The sequence below is a fragment of the Trachurus trachurus genome (genome assembly GCF_905171665.1).
Source record: "Trachurus trachurus genome assembly, chromosome: 11".
Classification (NCBI taxonomy): Eukaryota; Metazoa; Chordata; class Actinopteri; order Carangiformes; family Carangidae; genus Trachurus; species Trachurus trachurus.
Genome location: NC_139904.1, coordinates 18,885,850 through 18,912,512, shown reverse-complemented (window position 1 = coordinate 18,912,512; position 26,663 = coordinate 18,885,850). Strand labels below are relative to the sequence as shown.

The window sequence follows — 26,663 nt, the reverse complement described above, 5'->3', positions numbered from 1 at the left end:
CGCATCTTGGAGCTTTCTATCCTCAGGTGGCGTGACCCAGTTTAGGCCCCTGGTGCCCCCCCACCCCCCACCCCTCCTCAGTGACACAGTGTAATTTGTGGTGCTGGGAAATTACTGAAGCAGGGCGACCTGGGAGACATAGTCAATTAGGCAGGACTCCACCTGTCCGGAGGGGGCACAGCCAGCCACGGATCGAAATGTGGGCTTTTCATAGCTTCTCGAAGGCTTCACACCCGTGTATCAGACGTTGCCTTTCAGCACAGCGTCCATTTACATCCACGAGGATTGGTGAACAAGTGTGTATACTTGAGGCAGATGGACAGAGCATCCGGGCCGCTGCGTCTTGCGCACCATCTGTTCCACCTGGCTTGGAAAACATCTAGCGGCCTAATATCATGTAATGTGATTGGCTACAACTCAGAGGCAGCAGAGGCTGGAATCAGTGATACAAAACCTCAAAGTATATATATAAGAAAAGAAGCAACACTTGGGAGACATGTTCAGGGAGGAAAAAGAGTTTGCTATTATTACATATTTATTTATATTTTCATATACTTTTTACATATTTATTTGTAATAATAACATGTATCTTGAGCAGATCGGACATGGAGCAAGAATGGAAGAGGAGGGCATGTCGAAGGAATGTCACTTTCTTTTTTTTAAACCCATTTAGTTTCAAGAGCATCATCATCATCAACTCAACTGTCAATGATATTCACAGTCCCATTAAACAAGCTACAACAAAGATTTCCTAAAATATAGGCTGACATATAAAACTAGCAATTTTTTTTAAACACTGTGTTGGATGAATACCTGCGAGAGGATGGGGGATATCTGGAATGACCAAATAACTGTAACCAGATAACAGACAGGCAGGATTGGGGGCAGGGGGGAAAACTCTTATTGTGAAAGGTAGGCGTGTATGAAAACACACCAGTAGTGAGGTGCACAATACACACGCATACACAACATACACACAACAGTTTCTACACAGTCGTCATGCTTCAATGGGACCTCATGTTAAGTCTCCTTTTTTTTCTATTTTAGGATCACATCATTAGAAACAACAACCACAAGTGGGTCAAAAATACAGAAGGCAAAAAAAGAAGAAAAAAAATCATATAAAAAAACAAAACAAAATGGGTTACCATTCTAAATGTAATATAAAGTACTCTATATTCTTGGAGCCACACTTTTTGGGCCATTACGTCTGAGAAGCTGGGCAAAGCATTAGCATTTCCGTCCCTTGGGTCTTGTGACAGCCTTCACAGTGAAGTTGCCTTCTCCTCTCTGCTACAAACCCCATTTTTCAAAACATGGTGTAAACAGAATCCCCTGGAGAGTGTTGCTGGATAGCCAAGAGTGCACTGCACTGCACACCAACTGGAGCCGATCCAGGGAGAGATACTGGCAGGCAAAGAGCGGCAACAGGCCTGGGTCAAACACACACAGACCTGACTGTTCGCATTCAACCCAGTTAGATACACTTGGCTAATCTATCCGTCCTCTTGAGCTGGGCTGGTGGTTTGTAGTTTGTGACCCAGTGATTGTATTGGTTTTATATACACATAATCGAATTCACATAAATCATTTGAAAAATTTTGCGAAAATACGGAGAAAAAAAAAAAGGCAAAAAAACTAAACTAAAGCAAATCAAATCAGCTGATTTGATCTGAGACCTGGTAGTTTCTGATTGGCTGACAGTAATAAGGCAACAAAATGAAAAAAGGAAGGACAGAAAAACACAAGTGAAAGAAATATTTTACAGGCGGGAAAAAATGGTCTTTGGTGTTCTCCTGCACTGAGAAAGAATGATAACAAAGCATTAAAAAAAAAACAGAAATTTCAGTTTCTCTGATTTTTAACATGTCTGAGTTTTCAACAGGAAATATTTCCTTGTGGTAAATGTCTTTAAAATCATGTGCGCATAACAAGGGATTCAAAAAAAAGAAAAGAAAAATAAATGACATAACTTCATCCACAGGTTTGGTGAAATCCTGCAAAGTGCAAATAATAAAAAAAAAAAGCCCATTATTGATTACAAGAGGAAAGTATTTTTTTATGGTACAAGTTGTGCAACAGTATCATGCATCAGATCACTTAACATGAGACAACACAGGGAGGCAGCGGCAAGAGTCTGTGTTCAGACTCTTTCCTTTGACTGGCAAGTCCCAACAACTTGGTCCTTGAATATGCATATCATCAGCTGATTCCTGAAGAAGTCTGTTCAACACTTCATTGTTTATTTTGCGGGTCATTTGTAGAACATCTATACAATATTAACCACTTTACACTCCGCTCTCAAAGATCACTAAACATCCATTGGTTTGAAGAGGGGGTGGGGGTGGTGGGGTTGAGGGTTTGGGGGGGTTGGGGGGTCGTCATCAGAGAGCAGTGCTTGTTCCAGTTAAATGGTATTCCAGGTTATATGGTGTTTACCTGCATCACTTGAATATAGTGTGATAATAGCACCACTCCAACAGATAACACTGCCTTGCTACGAATACGAGGAATCACAGAAGGGAAACATCGAGGTGGGTGGGAGCGGGAAGGAAGGAAGGGTGGAGGGAGGGAGGGTGTCAAATTAGTGTTGGCAAGAGCTGATTCCTCATACGGTAGGTAAATGACAAAGTGCTGGCAGGGCTAATTTTCCCATGATTGGATACTGATGAACAAGAGAAGGTAGAGTTTTATGAAGAAGTGTTTCCTTGTTTGTGTTCGGATATGAAGACGTAAGGTCGACCCTCCGGTAACGATTCCCCTCGGTGAGACGTGACACTGCAAGAGAGGGCCGTCCTTTGCAAGGAGATGTTGTCGTTGTTTCTTTTTTCCTCGTGGCCAGATCTGGCGGTGGTGGTGGTGGTGGTGGTGGGGGGGGGGGATGAGGGTGTGTGTGTGGGGGGGGGGGGGGGGGGGGGGGGGGGGGTGGCTGGTTTATGTGGGTTGGTCTTTCTGCAGGGCTGAGATGTCCAGAGCAGGAGGGGCCCGCCCGCTCCACTCGCTCAGCTGTCCGTCCTTGAAGAGGAGGTTAAGGGCGGGCAGGGGGACGCCGGACTCGGCCGGGGGCTGACTGAGAGGGTTTGACACGCCGCTGTCCAGGTCAGACGGCTGGCTGCCATCCTGCCAAACAGAGGGCAAAGGTTACAGATCAGCACCCCAGGCGGGGCGGGGGAGGAGGATATTTTTTGGGACAAGGATATGTCTCTCGAGGATAACAACAACAAATCAGGAGAGGTTACGTAAAGTGGTTTCTGCCTGATTTACAGTCCGTGTGGGACAGAGCAGAGCTCACGCAACAGAGACATGATGTGTAAAAATAAAACTTCCACGTCCTTCACCTTCCCTTTTTTTTCCTTATTTTTTACTCTCTGCCTTAGATTGCTTGTTTTTCTCCCTTCTCTCTTCGCGCTCACCCACATCGTCACACTGAGACACACTATTTGAAAATCATCAGAAACCCTCATTATACCGTATCTCTCACACAATGTTGCACTCAATCTCAACTATGATAATAACGTTCTTCTTTCCTTCGTCTCCTATGTATTTGTTTTATTCCTACTATAACTTCAGTACACTACACTGCACTAACACACACACTATGTTTGGGATTTTCGTCTTTTATCTCTCAGTAAAAGAAAATAAAACATTAAAGTCGCTACGTTTAATATCAAATGTATTTATTTTGATGCCTACCAAATGAAGCAATTAGTAGCATGCTGAATTGATTAACTATTATTGGTTGAAAACAAAGGGTTTAATGATGTGGCTGCAGGACTCTAGTTGCTGTGTCAAAACCAAATATATGCACCAATATTTCTATTAATTGCACTTAAAAGTTATCATCAATTATTAATATTAATTAATATTAATTAATTAATTAATTAATTAATATTGAACTCCAGCTGTAAAATAAAATTCCTAAATCCTGATATTTTCACTGGACACAGTTGTATCTGTTTTTCTCTGTGAGTTTCTCAAGTGGCTGCCTGAAGAGACAGCAGCGTGTTTTTACCTGGAATGACTGAACAAAGCTCAACACCTTCAGCGACAGCTTTCGGCTTGAGTGAAGTAGTTCTTGAAGGCTGAAAGAACAACAAAGTCTGAAGTCTGGCACTGCTGCAACACTTTTCTTTACACTTCTCTCAATGTTTTAAACAAAAGAAACATTTGTGAGGATGCTGGGTGGGGCTTTTTTTTTTTTTTTTTTTCACCTTTCGCTGCTGCAGAGCTTGTGCGAGGCGATCTTTCGACACACTTTGCGGTTGAGCTCGGAGCTGAACAGAGGCATGCCGAAGCAGAGTTCGAGAGGGACCCATTCATCTTCAGATGAAAGGGCTGAAAGAAAGGGATTGACAAGAGAGGAGGGATGGCTTTCGTTCTGAAGCTAACATCAGGCCTTTGTCACAGGTTGTCCTTTACTCTCCACTGTCCTCAACACCTCGTCCAACTCTCAAACATCAGATCAAGTTATTGAAGATATTCAAATTAAATTATAAATACATTAACCACAAAAGTAAACTTACAGTCTGTCTTTCCTTTGACCTCCCCGTTGTTCTCTTCGGTCACGAGCTCAAAGGACTCGGTGCTGCCGTTGGTGTCCAGGCCTCCACCTAGATGAGTGTCTCCTTGGAGGAAGGACAAACCTCCATCAGCATTAAGATGCCGAAATGTTGTTTCTGGGGAACTCATCACAGCCAGATTACAGCCTGAATGACCTTCGCTCAAGCTTCATCAGAACTTTTTACAACTTTCTTTTTGCTGAATGAACATTTGTTTGACTATTAGCATAAAATGTGTACTGCCATGTGCATAAATATTGATGTGAAACAAAGACTTTGATCAGTTATGGCAGCAAGATTGAATCAGTGAATCTCAACGTAAAGGCTAAGGCAGTTCGATCCGCGTCCATTAGCAAAGGCTATCACAATAAGACTCACAATTATGCAGACAAACAGCATAATTAAAGTGGACTGTGAGCAATCTTTATCTAATTTGCACCATCAGTGCCAATGGCCATCAGAGGCAAGGACATTGCTACTAATTCAACTATAAGTCTCGTCTGCCCGGTGCTCACGTTGTTGGCGTTAGTGCGCCTCACCTCTGCACTCGGCGCTGTCGCTGGGCCTGCGACGGTGCCTGTTGTTGGAGTTGAGCATGGTGATGTAGCCGCACTGGTGCTCCAGGTCCACGTGCTCCTTCAGCTTCTGCAGCGCTTTGTGCACACACATGTTGGAGGTGGAGAACTCTGCACAGGATGGCGAAGGAGAGAACACAACCAATATATATTTAGATCAGTCTACATCACATTATAATGTAGTTATGAGTACATATGAAGTGTTAATTAGTGCACAATAGATTCAACAATTATAATTGATAAAATACCAATAAATACCTATGTGCTAATACTATGAGATGGTGTAAATAGATATTTGAAAGGGACAGTTCACCCAAAATTCAAATCTCATTATCTACTCACCCTCATGTCGACTAAGGGCTGGGAGAATTTTCAGAGTCCTCCGTGCCTTCTCTGAGTTACGGGGGGGTCCGCGCAGCAGTATTTGTCCATATAATGGTTGTGAATGGGGCTCACTTTTCTTCGTCCAAAAAGACACACAAAAAAACATCCATATACCTCCATACTGCTTGTCTGTAATGTCCCTCTTGTATTGAAGCCCCGACATGAGAAATTGTTCCGCCGGCGTGATTTGCACTGACACAGGAAGGGCAGTGAACTGAGACACTGGGAGCTTCCGCTACAAACAAGCTTAAAATACAGACTTATTTAATTTTTTTCGGAACAATTTCTCATGTCGGGGCTTCAATACAAGAGGGACATTACAGACGAGCAGTATGGAGGTATTTGGATGTTTTTTTGTTGAAATTTGAATTTTGGGTGAACTATTCCTTTAATAACATTTTATATACTAAAAAGTAAGAGAGTACCAAATAAAGAGTTACTGGGGCGTTCTATCATCAGTTTTCATGTTTTTGTTTTGTTTTGTTTAGATAAGACTTACATTAATAGGTTTTATTCAAAATGAATACATCACATACGTGACAGCTTCATGCACTAAGAGGTTCCTACCTCCCTTCATGTCCTGCTCATCGAAGGGGAATGGGATGTGAACCATTTCTCCATGGCCATGCATCCCATGACCCTGAGGGTTACACACACATAGGGTTTCTATGTTAATGCAGAGATGCTTGGTACCAAATACAGCACACAACAAGTTGAAACCAAAACTGAAAATACAAATCATACATTGTGATATCCTGAAACCCCTCACGGAAAATAAATCAAGTTTCTATGTGTTCACCTGGATGAGAACAGCAGAGTGTGTGAGGGCATCATTGAGCATGGTCAGCACGTTGGACGTAGGGACGACTCCGGGGTCGTGACCCCAGGAGGTGATCAACAACCTGTCGTACACCTGCGAAGAGTAAAAATTGATAAACAGTTAATTCTTCCACAGCTGAAACCATCACGGGAAAACTATTATTTTACAGGTAACTTAGAGATGAGCCCAATAATCAAAGAGCCAAAAATGGGAGAATCAAGACGTTCCTGTATTTCAAAGCCCTACAAAATAACAAGTATCAGGTTTCTAAGTTTAATACAGAACGCTCTATTGTTTATATTAGAAACAGTTTAATTTAGAGAAGCAAAAAACAAGAAGGAAGCAGTGGAAACCTCACTTCACCGATCAAATTAACATGTCAAATTGTCAACCTCCCACAGTGTGGAACATTAACTGATTAAAGTGCGGTAATTAAAGCTCCACTCAGGCACTGAATTTACCTGCTATTTTGACTTAAACGTGACTCTGCCTGATTGAACCAGAACATTTAATTTATTGTTTTTTTTCCCCGTCTTGTGCTGTGAAAGTGGTGGAGGGGTAAGAAGTCTGATTTTTTACTTCAGTCAGGTTCAGCTCAAAGGCAGCCTGTCGTCTGAAACATGGAGAGGAACGCATTCTGCCATGTTTCTACTGTATAAAGTGACCCATTTGCATGATATTACCTGTCCTCCCCTGTGAATTAGCTACATCAAATTGTCTTTTGTTCCCCGACTCGCATTCCCAGAATAGTTAATAAAATTCCAAGACCACTGGGAGGCCGGGGAAGGAGGGGAAAATGCAGGTGCACAGTGTGATCTGACTGTGACTTTGATGAACCTGGAGCTTTGAGGGGAAAAATGAAGTTTGACTGGGACGAAGGAAAAAACCTTGAATTTCACCTGCAGTGCTCTGATTACCTGCTCCTCCAGCTGAAAGCGCAAGGTCAACGTTTTTAAAGGGCAGGTGTCAAAGATGAATGGAAAACTACCCGTAGACGTGTTTGATCAGAATCAGCACCGTTCCTGTAATCACTTGTGTGACGTTTCTTATCCAACTTCAAAGAGGTTTCTCTTGCAGGTGCACACATTTCCTCCTTCCATTGTAAACCTACCTGTAAATTGAACCCCGACTGATTAATAATTAGTTTCGACTAACCTGGAATATGGGCGGCAGTTTGCGGAGCCTGGAGCCCTTGGAGAGCAGCAGAGACGGCGGGCCTTGGCCGGTCACATGGTACAGGTACAGCTTGAACCAGATGGAGCTCACCTCGGGGATGGCTGGGCCAATGTGCTGCGGGGAGAAACAAACACACACATATACTGTACTCACACACACACATAAGTGCACAGGAGCAGAACTAATGCACCTATATCCCCAGACACACACTTCTCCATTTCATCTCTCACAATAACAGATACTTCAAGTGGACAAAAAAAGAAAGCAACAAGCACAAAGAGGAATAATTATTCTTATGTTGTTCCTCCGTTTGAGATTTGGAAAATGAAGCTGCTATGAGAGATATGAGTAGAAAACTGAGGGGAGACCCACTTCAGCGAGTGCCGGTGGTGTAAGAATAAACAGCAGCGTGAATGGAACAACAAGAGTTTAACTTCTATCCCTCTGTCGCTCTGAGCTCAGCCAGAAATCTGGAGTGTGGCCAGGCAGAGGAATTACTCATGAGCCTCGCCTCCTCTCTCCCTCTCCTCTCTCTCTTTGTGTAGTCTTGTTGTTGGGGCAACTGTGTGCCGAGCGCTCACAACGTGCACACACACACAGTCACAGTCACAATCACTCAGGCCACACGAGTGTGAACACACAGCGAGTGACCAAACACAACCACACAAAACACACAAGCGTAAGCGCATTAACTGTTGACTAAAACACAAACACACGGAGCGCACTCACATAATAACACACACACAAACAACATTTGAGCCAATACTCCTGCTTGCCACTTAGTGCCCCCCCCCCCCCCCCCTCTCCCCTCCCCCCTCCCTCCTCTGTTCTCCCCTGGCGTCATACCTGAGGCGTGCAGCTGCTGATGGGCCTGATCTCGTTGCTGAGCGGCGCCATCGACACCAGCAGCTTGTAGTTCTTGTTGAGGACGCGGCTGCAGGTGGCCTGGTCCAGACCCAGCAGGCTCTCGCAGCGCAGCATGTCCAAGGGGAATCCTGGGGGGGGGGGGCAACCAGGGACAGTCAGAGCTTCTATGTAGGACAGGCTGAGAGCCAAGTGGAAGTCATTGGGTGCATTCACATGGTTTGGATGGGGTGGATTTATTTCTATCAAGCAGTATAACAACATTTAGTTTGTAGTTAACTTTCCACCTGTTCCCAGTTTTTATGCTAAGTTGACAAGTAACCGCAGCTTTAAAAGCTATAAAGATACCATAGTTCTCTCATCGAACTCTCAAGAAGTAAAGCGGATAAAAACATTATTGTTCTTTCATTCACTCAAATGAAAAGAAGCTCAGAAAGCTGCTGCCAACACATGATATAGACACCATGACTTTCTTTATACTTTTCTCTCCATGCTGGCTAATGAAGAACATCCTCTCAAAGGACACGAGTGTCAAGTTGACATTTTGGGATTAATAATCACCTCATGCCTCCTACAGCACATATAGAAATAAGGAGGTGTCTGTGAACAGCTGATAGTGATAATTAAATTACAACCACACTTCAGATAAGAGTCAGACGTATGGCGACTCAAACCCAGCCAAAAGGGTCAAGTCCTTTACAAAGGTCAGACTGCAGCTTCATGTTCACAACTTTAAATGTTGATTTTTGTGTAGCAGGAATTAGTGAACTTTCCATTATTTTTTATTTTTCTACTGCAATGGTGAACATCTGTAGCAAAACAAAGGCTGCTTTGTTGAGAATTGACTGAATTGATTTTACATTTTCCTTCACTTCCTAAATGAGCGATCATCACTCGAGTTTTTGTAACATTAGGGGCCTAGTTTAGCTTCAGGCACTGCACTCACTCCTCAGCAGAAGCCTGGAGCAGCAGCTGAGGACGACTGAGAGATAAGACAATCAGAGATGTGGCTCACAGCCAAAGCAAACACACAGCATCTGGCAGCACAATGGCAGCTACATGGAAACTCAGAGGTTTGCTTTGTCGTCATTGGAGGACTCGGTCTCGGCTGCTCCCTCTAGAGACGCGAGTCGAACAATACAGCTTCACTTGTGTGGACTCTTCAAGCAGAGCCACAGTCAAGACGGACTGTCCAGACACAGGTGAGAAGCAAACAGCCAGGAGCGAGACAAAGATAAAGATTTTCACTTCCTCTTTGTTATTCCCGGGGGGAGTTTCCAGCCCTTCAAAGATTTCATGAGATATTGATTTTCTAAAGCCACAAAAGAGATTTAGGTATAAAGGGTGAATATTAATCATTTAGAAGAGCTGAATATCGTTCCAATAACAAAAAACAACAGAGGGGAGGTGTTGAAGAGCAATTGATTTCTCTTTTCTTCTGATTTCCACATTGATTTTAACACTTACATAAAGAAATGCCGTTCTTTTTGTTTTCTCACTGGTTCTGAGTCACTGTGTTTTGACATAATCAAATAACAATGTTAAACACGGGTGAACTGCTATTAATGTTCTTCAAGATGAAATGTTTCTGCATCTATCATGTCATATTGAAAATGTTATATCAACAGCTTTTGTCTCCCTTTGTCTATGGCACATACACACACACCACATGGTTCTCATATCGAATTTCAGCGTTACATAAAATGATACCTGCATTTTTCTTTCCTACAGTTCATGTCACCTGCTGGCACCACAAAACACAGACAAATCACAGACAGCAGTGTGTACTGACAGCTCTTGCAGCTGGGAAGGCAGTGAGACCAACCAACAACCAAAACCAGATTGACAGCTGCAAAACAACACACAAAAACCCAATCTGGTCTGGAAGCTGCCTATTCAACACGTCTATAGACATGTGCAGGTGTGCGACATGTGGTTTCCCATAAAAACAAGGAAAACGAGAATGCAACTGCAGGTTTACTGTACCTATGTTGGGGATATCAGGTCCCTGGTCCTGAGTGAGTTCTTTGTTGTAGCGCAGGAAGAGGATGGTGTTTTTCAGGGTCAGAGCGTGGTCAAAGTAACGCTGGGCCTCGCCCTCTGCTGTGCTCTCCACCTGCAGCCACAGGAACCAACAGAGAGGTTAAACCACAGTGTTTGTCTGCTTGCGTGAGGCACTCGTGATTATGTACACATCAATTATTTGCTAAACTGAATCTGTAGACTTTGATTAGTCACTCTGGTTATTCATACAGACATGACTCGACAAAGGTCTCATTAAGGAAAAACCTTCCTCACCTTCTCCAGCTCTGCCAGGAAGCTGTCGAGAGTCTCATCAGACAGCTTACCCACTTCAAACATGGTCACAGCATGACTCTTCAGGTTCTGATAAAAAGACATAGACACAAAAATATAATGATTCAGTTTGTAATTAACTTTTTTTTTTTTTTTTTATCAAATAAGAGCTCATATGGATACGGAAGAGCATTATGGCCAACAACAGAGGTTTTTTTTTAATTTTTTTTTTTAAGATTCTGAGCTAAAAGTTAGAAATCATTTCTGAGAAAAAAACTCAAATTTCTGACTTTTTATCTCAGAATCTTACAAAAAAAAATCTCCGTTGTTGGCCCTAATGCTCTTCCTTGTCATATGTGTATATGTGTATTTGTTCCCATCCATTCACTAACTGGAGACAGGTTGCCCATCATGAGGAAGGCTGTCAGGGTGGAGTCAAAGAGAAAGGCGATCCTCTTGGTGGGAGCAGCTGGGATGCTCAGGCTGCAAACGCTGCCTGTGTCCGCTACAGGAAAAAAAAAGACACAGAAGAGGAATATTGCGATAAGATTAATGCATGTACTTCTCTCTCTTAAACCAAGCACATTAGCCTGTAATTTAGAAGAGAATTAAATATTTACAAGGACCAAAACATTCTCAACGTTCTCAAAGAGATTCAGTTTAATTGATGATTAACATGTAAATGCTGTTGATGAACAGGGCTCTTTCCTAATATCCAATTTGTTAGCTCGAACAACCCGACAATAAAAGCTTAACCTGCACAACAAAATTAAAAATCAGACCAAAAATTAGACCCGTTTTGACAAACACCTGTTAATGTGAAAATGACTTCCAAAAGCATGACCAAGCTTTCTTAGGGATTAATTAGCGCTGCTGCCTCAAAACTTCTAAAGTAACATTCAGAAAGTGCTTTGTGTGCATTCATCAGCATCTGTATTAATTTGCATATATTGCTGAATATGCTTTCGTGTGTGTGTGTGTGTGTGTGTGTGTGTGTGTGTGTGTGTGTGTGTGTGTGTGTGTGTGTAGCACAGACCCTGGTCTTCCAGACTGGTGGTGTCAGTGTCGGTAGCAGAAGAGCCTCCCTCCATGACGGGACTGCCCTGCTCCCAGGACAGCAGCATCTTCTGAGGGTCCATGGTGCTCCTATCACAGAGGACAGACACATGTACTCAAGCATCTGTTATCTATTTTTCTTTTGGTCAAATTAATTATTTTGTCAGCAGAAGAGGACAGGTCAAATATATCAGAACATCATGTTCTCTATTCATCAGCTCCTGAGCATTTCAATATTTAGAGTATTACATGTTTTCAGAAGGACAAACTGAAGGATATAAAACAGTGATGTAAATAGATGAGTGGATTCTGGCCCTAGATCGAATTTTCTTTGACCACAGACATAATAATCCTGCTTTTCAGTTTTGCACTACCTTTGTCAGGGGTATTGAGTGTCATCACTGAGTCTCTTGTCTGTGAGTCCATGTAAGGAGGACTGAGTTTAAACGTTCATTTAAAAAGGAAAACATGCTCACATTCTGGCACTTTTTTTCTCAACAGTTTGGTAATTTTGTCAGACTATATAAAGATGTATGTACAAATCAGGATTTTAGCAGAGAACTTTCTTCATTATCTGACAACAGAAACAGAAAACAACATGAAAATGAGCTAAACGGCTTAATTGGGAACTACTGTAATTCTGCTCTATTAAAATACTGTAAATATGAACAAATTAAGAGCTGACACCAACTATAGCGGGCCAACCATATGCTAGGTGTTTTACTTTGTCTTGTTTATTTTTCACTGTAATTACTATAAAATACAAGTTAGTTCTTCAACCATCTCAGATTTGACAAATGAAAATCCACTTCCAGTTGTGGGATGAGCACGGATCGGTTGAAGGTGTCACATTGCTCTTGTACGTACTTGAGTCTGTTGACAGATGGAGCATTCTTCCAGGTCGGGTGGAGCTGCTCTGAACTGATCACCTGACCTTTCTTTACAGCGAAGCCGAGGCGACAGTACATAGACACTGCGTTCTGACAAGACACAACAGAGACAAAATATTTGACCTCATTAGTCACTAGGTCCTCGGGTACTCGTCCACTGTCAAATATCACAACCCTGTGACCCTCCTGGACCTCTAAGAGTTTGCCTGAGTTTCACTGTCAGTGGGGGGCGCAGACCATGAAAAAGGGAGTGAAAGGACCAGAGTGACTTGCAGCACCTCCTCACTTCAGGAGATGATAATAAAACATCACTGTGATGATCCACACACTATGTGAGGGTTGTAACAGTGGAATCCAAAACAAGTGGCTGCTTTTGACATTTACTGTGGACGTCTACTGGTTATTAGAAGAGCAGTCAAATCATTCTGACATCAGTGTTGAGTTATGAGACTTAAAAAACTGAATAATTGTCAGGGTGATGTTCACTTGATGAGTCACAGAGTCAACAATAAAAAGTCGCTGCTCCATGACCTGGGACTCAAACTGTCTCCGAAAAGAAGAAAGAAAACGGAGCTGCTGTGTATGTTCCTCTGAAGAGTCGGCAGGATTTTTCCATTATTTCCTCAGTATATACATTCGTCAACTTCCCTTGCTGTTAAATCTTTTATTCAAAGTGAACAGGCTAGTGAAGTGAAGTAAGGTAGACTTGATTGCTTTCTACACCTTGATGCCCCAGAGGTGCAAGCCAAAGTCAGCTCTTAGCTATCCTCTTATCATATCAAAAGGAGCATGGCGAAGAATTTTTTAGGCCGTGAGGTAGTAATTACATAGAGAAAAATTAAACTCGGGTGGGGAAAAGTTCTGCACAAGGAGACCTCTCAGACATCTCAATCATCTCATCATGTTACAGGGTGTCTCCTGTCTCTCTGAAGTGCTGGCTTTCAGCAGCAGGAATGAGATGAGAGCAAGGGACAGGGGAGGTGAGCTCTTCACACCGGAGGTCATAACACTGACAGGCAGTTTGGCTCTGTGTCAGATAGAGAACGAATAGGAAGCTGGGGGAAAACTGGGCCAAACCCTAGCACCAATTCAACCAGAATGGTGTTGTCCAGCCTTCCTGTGGAGTCATGGGGCATGAGGGGTCTAATCTGAAGCTGTGTGTGTGCTGCATGTGAGTGTCACAGTATAGGCTACCTCGAAGGTGTATGCGAAAGAGTGAAACCATCGTATCGTGCAGAAATATCTACTTGTGAGGCTGCATCTCTGCTTTTCTCACCAATTTGCACTTTAAATGGCCAGAGCAACAAAAATAACAGCAAAGTCAATGCAGTGCTGATAAAATGTTATATTATTTATTTATCTGACAAATTGCCTGCACCCAAGTGTAAATATAGCATACCTCTGGAAAGTAAATGTCTGACTTTCCGTTTTAATTGAATTTTTTTTTTTTTCAGATTAGATGCCAAACTTAAATCTCCAGAAAATCGATTGGCACAACATGTAAGTCAACTGTGAAAGTATTTTGCATAAGACTAAGAAAACATACTTAAATTATCTTCACTTCCTTTAAATGTCCGTTAAATACGATATATGAAAGTTATATGAAACGATCAAAGTGAATATTTAACTATTTCTATTTGACTTTATTTTATTTAGCAGTTATCATTTTTTATCCATGGAGGGAATCCATTCAATGGAATATGAAGGAATTTGAGTTATATTAGTTTCTAACTTTTATAATATTTTTGTTTTAGCTCCCACTATTTGTGAGGCTAATTGTCTTTTTTTACTCTTTAATGGTGTAAAAGGAACTATCACTGTTTGTCTGGGAATCTGCAGTCAGGGAATACACATATTTATAACTTCTATCTTCTACATTGTTTCATGTGTTTGTTATTACTGAATATATCCGTGCTATTTCTGCAACTCTACACACTGCTGCACTGTGTGTCTTGAATCAAAGACAGAAACAAAAGCAAGGCCACATAGAGACCAGAGGAAAAAACAAACAAACAAAAAAAAAACCACATTCTATACATTCAGTTTATACATCACAATAAGTGTGACATTCAACAGTAAGTGGACACCTACCTTCACCAAGTCCAAGTCAATCTCCAGCACATTCGCCAGCTGAGCATCAAGGAGGGAGAAAGGATCAGGAGGAGAAAAGAACACAGGACTCGGTTGACAAGTTGATCAATAAACACACACACACAGTCATATTATATCTAATGAGAACAGCAGGCCAGTGCAATAAGATATATTTCTAAAGCCTACCTCTGATACGTTTGTCTGCTCATCAATGGACACAAAGATTTTGTAGAGAAGCGTTTCAAAGTAATCACCCTGCACCCGGTTCATGACAAAGCCCTCCAGCGGGGGCACTGAAAAACACAAAACACAAACAGTCATGAACAACTGTGCAACAACCGTTATTTCACCTTTTTTTTTTTTTATTTGGCTGTTGAAGTGTTTTCTCTACTTTCTTTCGTTTTTAAGGACTGTCATTATTATACTCATAATTTTCACTCTTAAATCCCCAAAGCTGTCACTTAATTCCATAGTGTTAAGTGAAGGTAATTATTCAGGGAGGATAATAATAGGATGTGAGAAGAAGACACACACAAACACACAAACACACCCTTACCTGAGATACAGCTGTCATCAGATATGGGAACATCCAAGTAGATGAACCCGCGGTTGTACAAGCCTGCAAAGAAAGAAAAAAAAATACACAAACACTCTGTAAGCATTACTGTGTTTCATTACATCAACATCTGTACTGTCATTCCAAAAAATAATTATAACTATCTGGGTACTGAAATTTGTAGAATACAAATTACGCATATTTAATATTGCGAAAAAAATAAAATCGCATGTAAACAGGTTCTTGTACTGACATGGCACAGCAGCTCCTGTGTTTAACTGTATTTAGTCACTCCGGTGGCAGAGGATAATCAATGTCAAACTGTTTACTAATTAACATTTACACTGCATGCACAAAGCCTGACTCCCTATGCTTCATCCTATAAATTCACATTCACAGGGACTTTTAACACTTTTGGTATGGGATAATATTTTTTTCATGTATTTAAGATGAAAATATAAAACTTTCCTTTTATTATCCTGAAGTTGCGGGAGCCTGGACACCTTTTAATATTTTATGATCCCATCACCCTATTTGAATGCTTTAAAATAAAATATATTCAATAGACCTTTCTCATCGAAACACTTTGACATGTGATGGGATAAATAATAAAAATAAATAAAAGCAAGAAGCTGGACAAGATCAAATATGGAGAAAGAAAGGTGAGGTAATCTTTGTTCAAAATCTTGAACCCTAACAAAGTTATTATGTTGCTGCTGTCGTGCTCAGGTCTTATAAAATGTAATACACACTCCTGAGGGAGCACGACGCAGTTAACATGGTTTACTTAAGATGTGAGGTATTTTAGTTCACAGTGGTTTTGTGCTGATATGTATTATACTGAAAGTGCCTCATATTGTAAGTCAACCTGTATTTCAATGAATGAAAGTAGAGAGACAAAATTATTAGAAATACAACTCAATACAGTGGAGTTTAATAGAGTGCCACCTTAAATGTTACAATAAACTTACCAAAATAGTTGTTTGTGACAGTGATGTTAATTCGTGTGATTAGGATAATTAGCTACAGAGATTTAAAACATCTCTTTACAGGTATGACTAAAGTGTTCAGATACTCACTTAACACTACATTGTACTCCATTGAACCAGCCAGCTGAGGACCAGAATCTATCATCTTATCAATGGCTTTCTTCTCTGCGGCAGAACAGATCTGTAATCACACACAATAAAGAGGCAACATTAGAGTACACCTGCACTAGCGGCTTTTTTTCCCATGGATGTCAAAACAACAGTGGTGGCGCGGCTGCTGGGAGGGATGAATACATTTGCATGTGATAACAGCGTGGACTGTTTTCCAGTGTTGCCTTTTTATCTTGTGGGAGGCAGAAAACCTGTTGGAAACTTGGCAGATATTATTTCTAGTCAGGTGAGATTTCAGCACTTGTACTGTAAACACTGTGAAAGGGGTTGTGATTAAAATAATGAAGTTGACTAGCTGAACTTCAATAAACATGACATACAGTAGCACAAACTTGTTTCTCCCCAAATCCATGCAATTCACTCCTCTCCCATTCAAGTGTGATGTTCCTTATGCCAGATCCTCGTTTTTATGTCACTGTCACTATTTCTTCATCACCAATCTCTATAAATTACTGTGCAATATTATTATCTCCTGGTGCAATATGTTTCTCATTTACAAGTACTTTTGTTTAAATTGTGTATATTTTGTATAGTCTGTGTTTTTCTTCTTTTCCTCTTCACCTTAGCTACAGAATTTGCACTCCAGTTTTATACCTTCATTATTGTACCCTTATTTATTTCAGCATCTATTCATCCCTCTCTCTTTACTCTCAATAAAAAGTAACAGAGTTCTCATCTCACCCTGATATCGTCTTCAGTGATGTAGCCCGTCTGTGCGACCCACCACGGCTCCACAGAGATCTCTACTGGTTTGGCGGGCAGCAGGTCACGCGCCGATTTCCTGCGGAAGAATTTCTGACAAAAAAACCCACCTCAGCTCAAGTCAATACAATCAGCTGAGAATCACTGTAAAGTTTTGGTATTTTTAGTTATTAGGAGTATTGTGGAATATATTACTAAAACATTAATAGCGAGGCTGCAAAATATAACAATGTAAAGTTGCATTCATGATGATGTGTTTCTAGTGTTTCTTGTTTTGTGTATTTCACACCAAAGCTGCAGTATGTGTTGAGTTTGCATTTTAAAAATTGCTCCGGTTATCTATTTTAGAAACAGGTCTTACTTTGGAGGATCTGCACTGGTTCATCAGGTCAATGTACTGGTTTCTCCCAATTCCCAGCAGCCGCAGACCTGCAGGACAACAGGGAGGTGAGTGAGTCGGTGAGACTCAATCACGCCTCAATAACTGGCTATGAAATTGTAATGCTACACATTAACCCCACAGAAAATAAATCTGGCCATAGTGCAGCTGCAAAAAGTGTCCCCGGCATTTTTCAATTACAGCTTCTGAGGCTCTAGTGAATAAAAAAAATTGGAGAGAATTACAACGAGGAGCAAAGTTTGAGAATGAGTTTTTCTGGATGTTTCCAACTTCATATATTGAGTTATTTCAGTGAAAGAAGGCGTTCGCAAACGGTAACAGTGACTCATCCAAACACTGCTCAGAGTGTACGTCCACACACTTCCCCACACAGGTAACACACATACACACTGAAGCAATGCTAATACATCTACCAATCAACAGACAAGCTATCTCAGACAATATAAGTGTGTGCATTAATTTCTCCTGAATCAAATCAATTTGTTATGAATCGGAGGAAATACTGGTCCATATATCTTAAGTTTTAGTCTGAGGGTGTCTGTGCGGAGGTACAGTACGCAGTTTCATCTCCAAATCCCACCTTTTCGCCCCCTCCCTTTGCCTGTGCTGCACCGGCCTGTGAGGGGCAGAGCAAAATGTGCTGGGACGGCTGCCAACGCAAGCAGGGACCAGTAAGGGACGTTTGCATTTCAGCCTCCTAAGGCTGCAGAATCCAACACGCGTATCCTGCTGTTTCACCGAGACACAGACACAACACACGAACATCCACCCACATAACCCTCTCTCACTCACACACACACACACACATACACACATACACACACACACACACACACGCTTTGACTGTCTCTCCATCCACCCACTTCTGCATGACACACTTCCAAAGCTCCTCCGGGGAGATTAGAGGAGAGAGGCCCCTCCGAGCGAGGCTCCGACAGCCTGCTGGCAGCCGTCTGTCTCCGCAGCATGAAGGTCCTGTACTGCCAGGACTCAGTCACTCACGGGCCAGCGCCAAAGCCCGTTTCACTTGACAGCAGAAAGTCAGGGGACACGACAACGGCCCTGACACTTGACTTTCAGCTCTGATGCCGTCCTAATGGGCTTCTGCAATTATTTCTGAGGAATACGTCTCCTCGGTGATGCAGCTTCCTTTTTTGGAGAAGCAATTTTGATTTACTATGTAATGGGATTTAAACAGAGACGTTCGATTTAAATCAACGAATCCATGAACCACTTGGCTGGTGCTCTGATTTGGTTATGGAAATATAAAGATATCATTTATGTTTATTAGTTATGCTAGTCAGAAGACAGGAAACCTATGTCTATAGACAAAACCGCCGTGGGAACCGTTGTTTTTTTGTAGTAAAGTAGGGGTGCACCGATTATTCGGTAACCGAATATATTCGGCCGAAAATTGCAAAAAAAGCAACATTCGGCCTTCGGTGGAATGAGCGCAAAGCAAGGCCGAATATATATATGTATATATAAAAAAATAAAAAAAAAAGTCTGATAAATACGCGATCGCGCGACGATGGAAACGGCAGCTTAAACTTCATGGAGCTTTATTAGTAGGTGACTCCTACTGCTGGAAAAACAACAGCAACAAGAGCAGTGGGGGGAAGCTGCACAGCGACCGCGCGCACCGTTGCACGTCGCTCCAAGAGCCCGGTGCCGGTGCGTCCTGTCTGCAGCGGAGACACGGCCACTGAGAGGCTGAGTGAGGGGACCGCGTTCCTGTAGGAATCATTTAAAAACCAAACAACAACATGCTGAGTAGGCTACGAAAGGGAGAGACGGCTGCAGCAGTTAAAACGAAAGCTCCTCGTCCCAGCATGTCGCCAACTCCGTCCGTGGCCGACGTCTTTTAAAACAGTGTTTCCCAACCTTGGGGTCGGGACCCCACGTGGGGTCGCCTGAAATTCAAATGAGGTCGCCTGAAATGTCTAGCAGCCTAATTGATGAATTAAAAAAAATCTGACCAAGAAAGGTTAGGAACCACTGTTTTAAAAGACACTTGGGTTTTTTTGGAATGTACTTGCATAGATCTTTCAGCACTCACAATGGGCCGATATAAATGAAAAACTTTATTTAACTTCTTGTGCTTTTTTGATGAGCAACGGCAACTGGAATATTCAAAAACTGTCATAATAGTTAATAAACATTTACTTTCTTTGAAAATTAAGTTTAAAAAAATATTTTATTTAAAAACTTTATAACCACTTTCAGTATTCGGTATTATTCGGTTATTCGGCCAAGCGTTTTGATTTTATTCGGTATTCGGCTTCGGCCCAAAAAATGCCTTTCGGTGCACCCCTATAGTAAAGTAAGAAAACTGAAACCACCGGTATTTAAAAACTACAACACAAACAAAAATCAAATGCACACACGACAAGAGAATAAATAAACTAAATATGCTCCACTTGCTAAAACGATGGCAGCCAGGTGCCAATGGCCCATTTCCATATAAAACTTTTTGGTTTGCTTAATTTGTCTTTTAAGTGTTCTACTACACAAAATATGAAAAAAAAAAGAAAAAAAGAAACAAGACTAGCTAAATTAATTTACCAATTATTTTTCCCAAGTAATTTCCTCGGTTGATAAAATGTTAGAAAAGTAAAACAAAATTCACGATATCCTAAAGGTGACATCTCCAAACATGTTTTTTTCTAACTTCAGTACAGTTCACTGATACAAATAGAGGCCATTTAATTTTCTGTACATTAATTTCACTGTCGCCTTTAATTTATAAGGGTCTGACTTTTACCATGAATAACACGGTAAAGTCAAATAACCACTGGAGATCTTAAAGTTTTAAAGTTTAAGGTGACTTCCTGACCCTCAGCTTTCTGAAAACTTTTATCTTTTCACAGCGACTGATTCACCGCTCCGTCCTCTGACAGACGTCTCAAAATGAAGAAGTGGGAAAAGATGTAGAATAAGGGACCAGGCACAGACAGAGAGAGAGTAGGTGTAAGGCAAAGTACACAGAAGCCCAGTGAAGTCATTTCATCTTTGTGGGGGAGAACTGGAGAAACTGAGCCAAAAAAAAAGAAAAAAAAACACAGGGAAGGAACTCACAGTCAGCAGCAGTGAAGTTGGGCAAGGAGTCGTAACTCTTCTCACTGTTCATAATATCCTAGAGGAGCAAAAAGAGAAAGGAGAAAGGAGAGACGGGGAAACGAAGAATTAAACTCATTTTTCCTCGCCCCTTTCTGTGTCCCCTGCCTCTGATTAATAACAGGATTAGCAGATCTGGGCAGCCATGCTAATTTCTACTCCCCGTTTTCATTAAGTGCTTAAGAGGGATTATCAGAATATGACATAGCTTTCAGCAATTTAGTGGCCACAGTTAAAGCTCAGTCGAGTTTAGTTTGGCATGCACAGGAAAGTGGGTGAAGCCTCTTTTTAAGTGAGCTAAAAACTTAATGTCTCATCTTCATTCACATTTGTAAGTGAAGTGATAAGACAGAACATATTAGTCACATCTGCTCTGATGAAACAGGAAGTATGCCAAATGTGGAACAATCGAATGTGGCAGCTCACATCTGTACACACACAAACACAGGATTGTGTGGTAATGGGAATACATCTGAGGACATTATGCATGATAATCAATCTATAACCAGCTTCAAGCGTAACCAAACAGTTGTAACTGAATTATGGGTGCATTAATGACTAGCAATAAGAAATCATAAGTATTAAACACGAGGTTTGGATTACTTTTCAAAGGCAACACTTCCATTTTTGTGAGCTGCTGGGATCAGTCTTTGAAACGTAATTAAGAAATTCAGAATTCAATGAGATCCCGTCTGGTCAAAGTCTCCGACAGACCGGTTCTCTGTGACGGCCTCCATCAACAGACTGAGCTTTATCAGTGGGAGTGAGCCGCCGTGCAGGCAGAGCCACAAACCGACTGCAGAGCAACCAACAGAGATTTTCTCTGGGTGTGCTGAGTCCTGGGATCAGAGCCTCCAACACGAGACGCCGTGAGTAGACACTGACTGACACCTAGTGCCCGACCGATGCCAAGACTACCAGCAGGATGCCATGCAATACAATGCGCACAACTTTAACCCACGTGTTCTTCTAAAACGGCCGAGTATTAAATAAACAAACTAATCAAATGCGCCGTCCCTGTTGCTAGGCGCTGTGTGTCACGTTACAACATATCTCCTGATATTGGTATGCAAACAAAATGTAATTTCAAGCCGCAGACAAAGACAGGCTTCTCCTCTATACATACTGACCACACAGTCCTGCTGTGGCTGCACAGACCGACACCTTATAGTCGATCTGTTGAGTACATTGTCTTTGTTGGTGTAACAAAGAACACGCCACACATGCCAGCAAGCTCAGATCCTTCTTACTGCTGTGGTGTTTCTTGAACTCCTTGTTTTGCCCCGAAACTGACATTTCTGCAGCTGTTTCCATGGGATTACAAAACTGAAGACATTGTTCAATTTAAATTAACAGTTTCCAAACCAATTAAAGAGTCGTTGCTGCTGCAAAACAAGAACTCCTGCTTCGCTCCTTTGAGTTTTAACCGGCTCATTGTTTCCCGAAAGCGCACATGGAAATTGTGTTATTGTCTTGGCTTTCTGAACAAACAAAAAAAAGCAAAGACTCCTGAACCAGCGAGGGATTTCACATGCCGTGTGCGACAAAGATAGATGTTTAGGTGTAAGAGCGCCGGCTTGCAGAGATTGCGACGACATAAAAAGCGCTGAAGCTCGGTTACATCAAGCGAGTTCCTCACCTCCATGATTCCTATGTAATAGGAGAACGGAGTGACTCGCAGCCCTTTGACCATGATGTCAGACAGGTGGTACGGGTACAGCATCAGGTGGTCCCGGCTGTACTTCAGCAGCTCCTCGTAATACTTGCGCTCATCCTTCCTCACATGGCGCACTGCTCATCAAACACACACACACACACACACACACACACACACACACACACACAAAGGTCACAGATGGGGTTAACAGTCGATCCACAGCAGATCAATCCATGTTAAGAAAAAGGAATATTGATCCGGAACAAGCTCAACATAGTTACATGGGAAATTACACAATTGATTAAAGTATCATTGACATTTTACTTAACTGGTAATATAATCACTTTCTCAATCATTGAGGACAAGTATGCTTATGGATAATGCCAATAATATAATGGTAACGCATACATATAGGAATATACAAAGAGACGAGTCAATTTTTGCTGCACGTACTTGCAATAAAATAAAATATTTTGTATTGCAAGTTGACCTGTTGTAGTGCAGTTACAATTAACATAAAACAGGATAAAAAAAATCACCTATATGATCAGTCAGATTTATTCACAGGTCTGTTGTATATCAGAGTTTCTCTACTCCTACTTTCTTTATTCCAGAGTCATAAATATTAGAGGATTTGTTTGCACCGTATCTTCTTAACCTCACACCCAGTCATGACATGTGATACAGCAGGAGGTGTGTGTTTAGCCCTGGACTGTGTGTGATGGGCAAACCGTCTCACCTAGGTTATTGCGGAAGCGCAGCTGGTTGCGGATGCTGTACAGCAGCACATGCTTCTCATATTCGCGCTGAGAGTTCCCCAAACTCTGCAGAAAAAAACAAACAAACACAACACACAGGTGAAGACATAAACACAAAACTGAAACAATGACGGTTTAACAAACAGGTTTTAACACAACAACCTTTAAATCTGACAGAGGGGCCATTTTAAGGGTGTCAGCTGATTTTATGCTTTAGTATAGTTCAGTTCACACCTCCAAACATACTCTCTAGAGATGCACGAACCTGGTAAGACTGACCGAATGAAATGAATCAGGTATTGGCCGAAACATGACTGACCCCCATCAAATTCTGTTTCTCTGTCAATGTCATTATGAAAGTTAGTGTTTTCACTTAGCTATGACCACCATCTCAGTTTTTTAAATCAGTTTAGTTTTTAGCCTCATTATATCTAGGCAGTGATACATTTGAATTTTTACATTTTAAGAGAAAACTACACTGATATCAAATCAGTACTCAAAGAATCAGTATCCAGAAAAGAAAAACATGGCAAAATGCTGCAAATTCTTAAAATGTTCAATTGGATTGGCACAACCCAGCTGACACACAGTAAGCGTGCGGGAACCACTTCTTCTGGTTGGTTATCCAGCTGTGCTGGTGAGCAGGATGCACAGCAGCAGCAGCAGGCGCAGCAGCACAGATACTGTACATGTGCATGTGCATGTGCCCGCCTCCTGTTTGCCACGACATGTTGGCATAATGGCACAACAGCAGATGCAGGAGGAGACATCTGTGCCTACAGTTACATCTTTCACGTTTCCCTACTTTACAATAACATGCATTAAAATCAAGTGGTGCCACTATCAAATAGTCAGTAATGTGTGCAATCTAATATGATACTGTCATCCTCATCCCCCACGGTGTTAATCTTGCTCTATTATGCAAACACGACATCTATTGGTCCTGCATGAGGGATGCTCCCTCTGGTTGCTCCTCCTCAGGTTTCTACCATTTTCCCCATTTCATAATTTTGAATTATTAGGCTACTATGATCATTTTGCATTGCAGGGGAATTCTTACTTTTGCTTTGAGGGTCCATGCATCAGAGGATGTTGAAATTTGCATGCGGCTAATTTATGATTTGTGACAAAGTGGGGGGGCCACGTTAACATGATCTGCCTCGAGTCGACTCGGGTGTGGAGTCATGTGATGCCGGCGGGCTGAGGGTGAAGCCGAGGCTGCAGCACCGACCGACCGACGGTCAGTCAGTCAGTCAGTCGGTCATGGCTCCTGCAGCAGCAGAGGAGGAGGAAGAGGAGCGGGCGGTGACAGCCGAGCCGAGCCGAGCCGAGCTGCCCGTGTGTGTGTGTGTGACATTGACAGGTTAACCCCCACCTCCTCCTTCCCTCCACCCCCCCCCCCTCCCTTCCTCTCCCCCTCGCCCCCCCTCCCGGTGTGAGGACACGGTAAAACACGGTACCTGCTTGACGTTAGCGGGCAGTTTGGTCCACGGGTAATTCTGCCTGATGTGGAATTCCACGTCCGTGTTCATCGCTCCGCTAGCTGCCTGGCTAACGGCTCAGTCCCCTTGGAAACGGTCTCACACGGGCTCTCCGGCAAAGTCCACGGTGACTTTACCCCACCGACCCCACTCCCAGCAGCCGAGCGAAGGAAGCGACCCCCCTCCCCTCCTTCGCCGTGGCAGAGAGACGTTGTTGTTATTATTTTTTCTCCGGTGGTTATTTTCTTCCTCCACGGTAAACGGCCACTTCCTTGTTGTATTTTCGAACAAGCCGTTCGTCACGCTCGTGGCCGCTGACGTCACTTCCTGCCGAGGCGTGACCGTGCCGTGGATGATGTGAATGGAGCTCGTGACAGATGAAAGGTGATTGGTTATGGTTATGTCGCACCTGGGCAGTGTCATGTCCAGAAACACCTTCATCTTTGTTGTTATTGAAGTAGCAACATGTCAGGTGGTGGTGTTGAGAGCATGGACGGATTAACCAACCGGGGGGGCCCCGGGGTAAAAGTGAGCTACTGGCCCCCCAGTGACCCCCACAGCACATTGTTTTATTAGGCTATAAGATATCAAACGATTTTATTTAACATTTTAGCAAATATGAAGAGATATAGATGAACCCAATTAATTATTTTACTGAGAAAGAGACAATATTAATTGAATGGAAAAGGGAACGAGAAAACGCAAAGAAACTAAAAAGCCTACCATATGGACCTGCTGGATGGCTGCGGATGCTGGATTGGATGTAGGTTGGCATAGTCGAAAACTTAATGTTGGGATAAAGAGTCACAGTAGGGCCTCAGCTGTTGAGAGTCACATTCATATTTTCCCAAGTATTTGGGCTATAGGCGAAGTAAATATTTTTTAACATTCACTAGTAACAAATTTGCCAATGTGCCGTTTTTCCTGTAACAGCAATCACCAACTTTTGGGGGAAAATCTTGGTCAGTAAATCCTGGGATTGATGTAATGATGATGATGTCTTATAAAATAAGAGTATAGCCTAATCCAATAAAACATGAGGGCCACCAGGTATCCTGTCAAAGAGCTGATGCTGTGTATAAATGAATAGAATAGAATAGAATAGAATAGAATAGAATAGAATAGAATAGCCTTTACTGTCATTATGCATTTCTGTACAACGAAATAGGAGAGCTGCTCCTTTAAAGTGCCAATATGTAGGCTACAAACGATAGGCTACACAATACAAATGCAATAAATAATACACATCACTTCACACACAGCATCATTAACACAGGCAGCAGTTTAAAATATGCAGCATAGTCAATTTAATTGATACACATTTCTAATGAATCTGCCATTAATTAAATTATGTATAGTCCCATTTATCCTATGTTTTTCACAAATTGAATTACTAAAGCAACAATATGTTCTGTCTCTTTCCTGCTGCAGCTGGTCTGTGGCTTTCAGTGTTCATTCATGAGACCTAAATCTTTAAAACAGATCATGAACATACATCCATCTTTCCTTTTCATCCATGGCCAGGTTACAGTGACAGTTGTCTGCAGTCTGCAGCAGGGACTTTGAGTAATCTTATTTTAGTTTCAAGACGAACTTCAAACCAAGGTCAGGTTAACTTTATTTCTCCACATATAAAATGTCATTTAAAACATAAAACCATCAAGAAAAGGTGAGAATCCTGGTTTCCTTCTGCACACGTCTGGGCCTGAGCTCTGTCAGTGGATTTGAATAAAAGTCCCAAAATCCATTATTATTCAGCACAAGTTAAATCAGTGAATCAGGACGGTGGGATTTTAAGCCAGGAAGGTGAAGTAAAAGTGGGAAATCATAATCTCTGCTCTGCACCTCATTCTGCTTTTTTATTTATTTTTTTTATGTTTTTCAGAAACCAGCCTTTGTCAGATTTTCAGCTCGATCCCTGAAGGAGTCTCCATGAGCTCGGAGCATGAAGCTGTCACTGGGTAACTAATAACACAGTGTAGGATTTCACTGTGTCTCAAAGTCCACCAAAGCTGCGTGTGCTCACATGTCATGTTGCTGACAGCTCACTTTCTTACAGCTCAGTCATTCAATCTGTCCACATGTAACTCCAGTTCCTTGTCATTTGCCACTAAACAAACAT

The 26,663-nt window shown here is 42.0% G+C and overlaps 1 protein-coding gene across 1 annotated transcript; it reads right to left on the bottom strand.

Moving 5' to 3' along the window:
• Window positions 1-577: 577 nt before the first annotated feature.
• On the bottom strand, window positions 578-24,821 carry fam91a1 (family with sequence similarity 91 member A1). Its single transcript, XM_083981458.1, has 24 exons — window positions 24,521-24,821; window positions 23,042-23,126; window positions 22,285-22,436; window positions 20,607-20,664; window positions 17,490-17,557; window positions 17,108-17,221; window positions 16,346-16,436; window positions 15,267-15,329; window positions 14,897-15,003; window positions 14,711-14,749; window positions 12,597-12,709; window positions 11,710-11,819; window positions 11,066-11,178; window positions 10,677-10,763; window positions 10,365-10,494; window positions 8,361-8,509; window positions 7,494-7,628; window positions 6,318-6,431; window positions 6,086-6,158; window positions 5,099-5,245; window positions 4,524-4,625; window positions 4,212-4,335; window positions 4,013-4,082; window positions 578-3,120 (listed from the first exon to the last, which is right to left on the bottom strand). Exons 1-24 carry the CDS (start codon window positions 24,590-24,592, stop codon window positions 2,935-2,937), a joined length of 2,502 nt encoding a protein of 833 aa, XP_083837584.1. The 5' UTR covers window positions 24,593-24,821; the 3' UTR covers window positions 578-2,934.
• Between the last annotated feature and the right edge of the window lie 1,842 nt (window positions 24,822-26,663).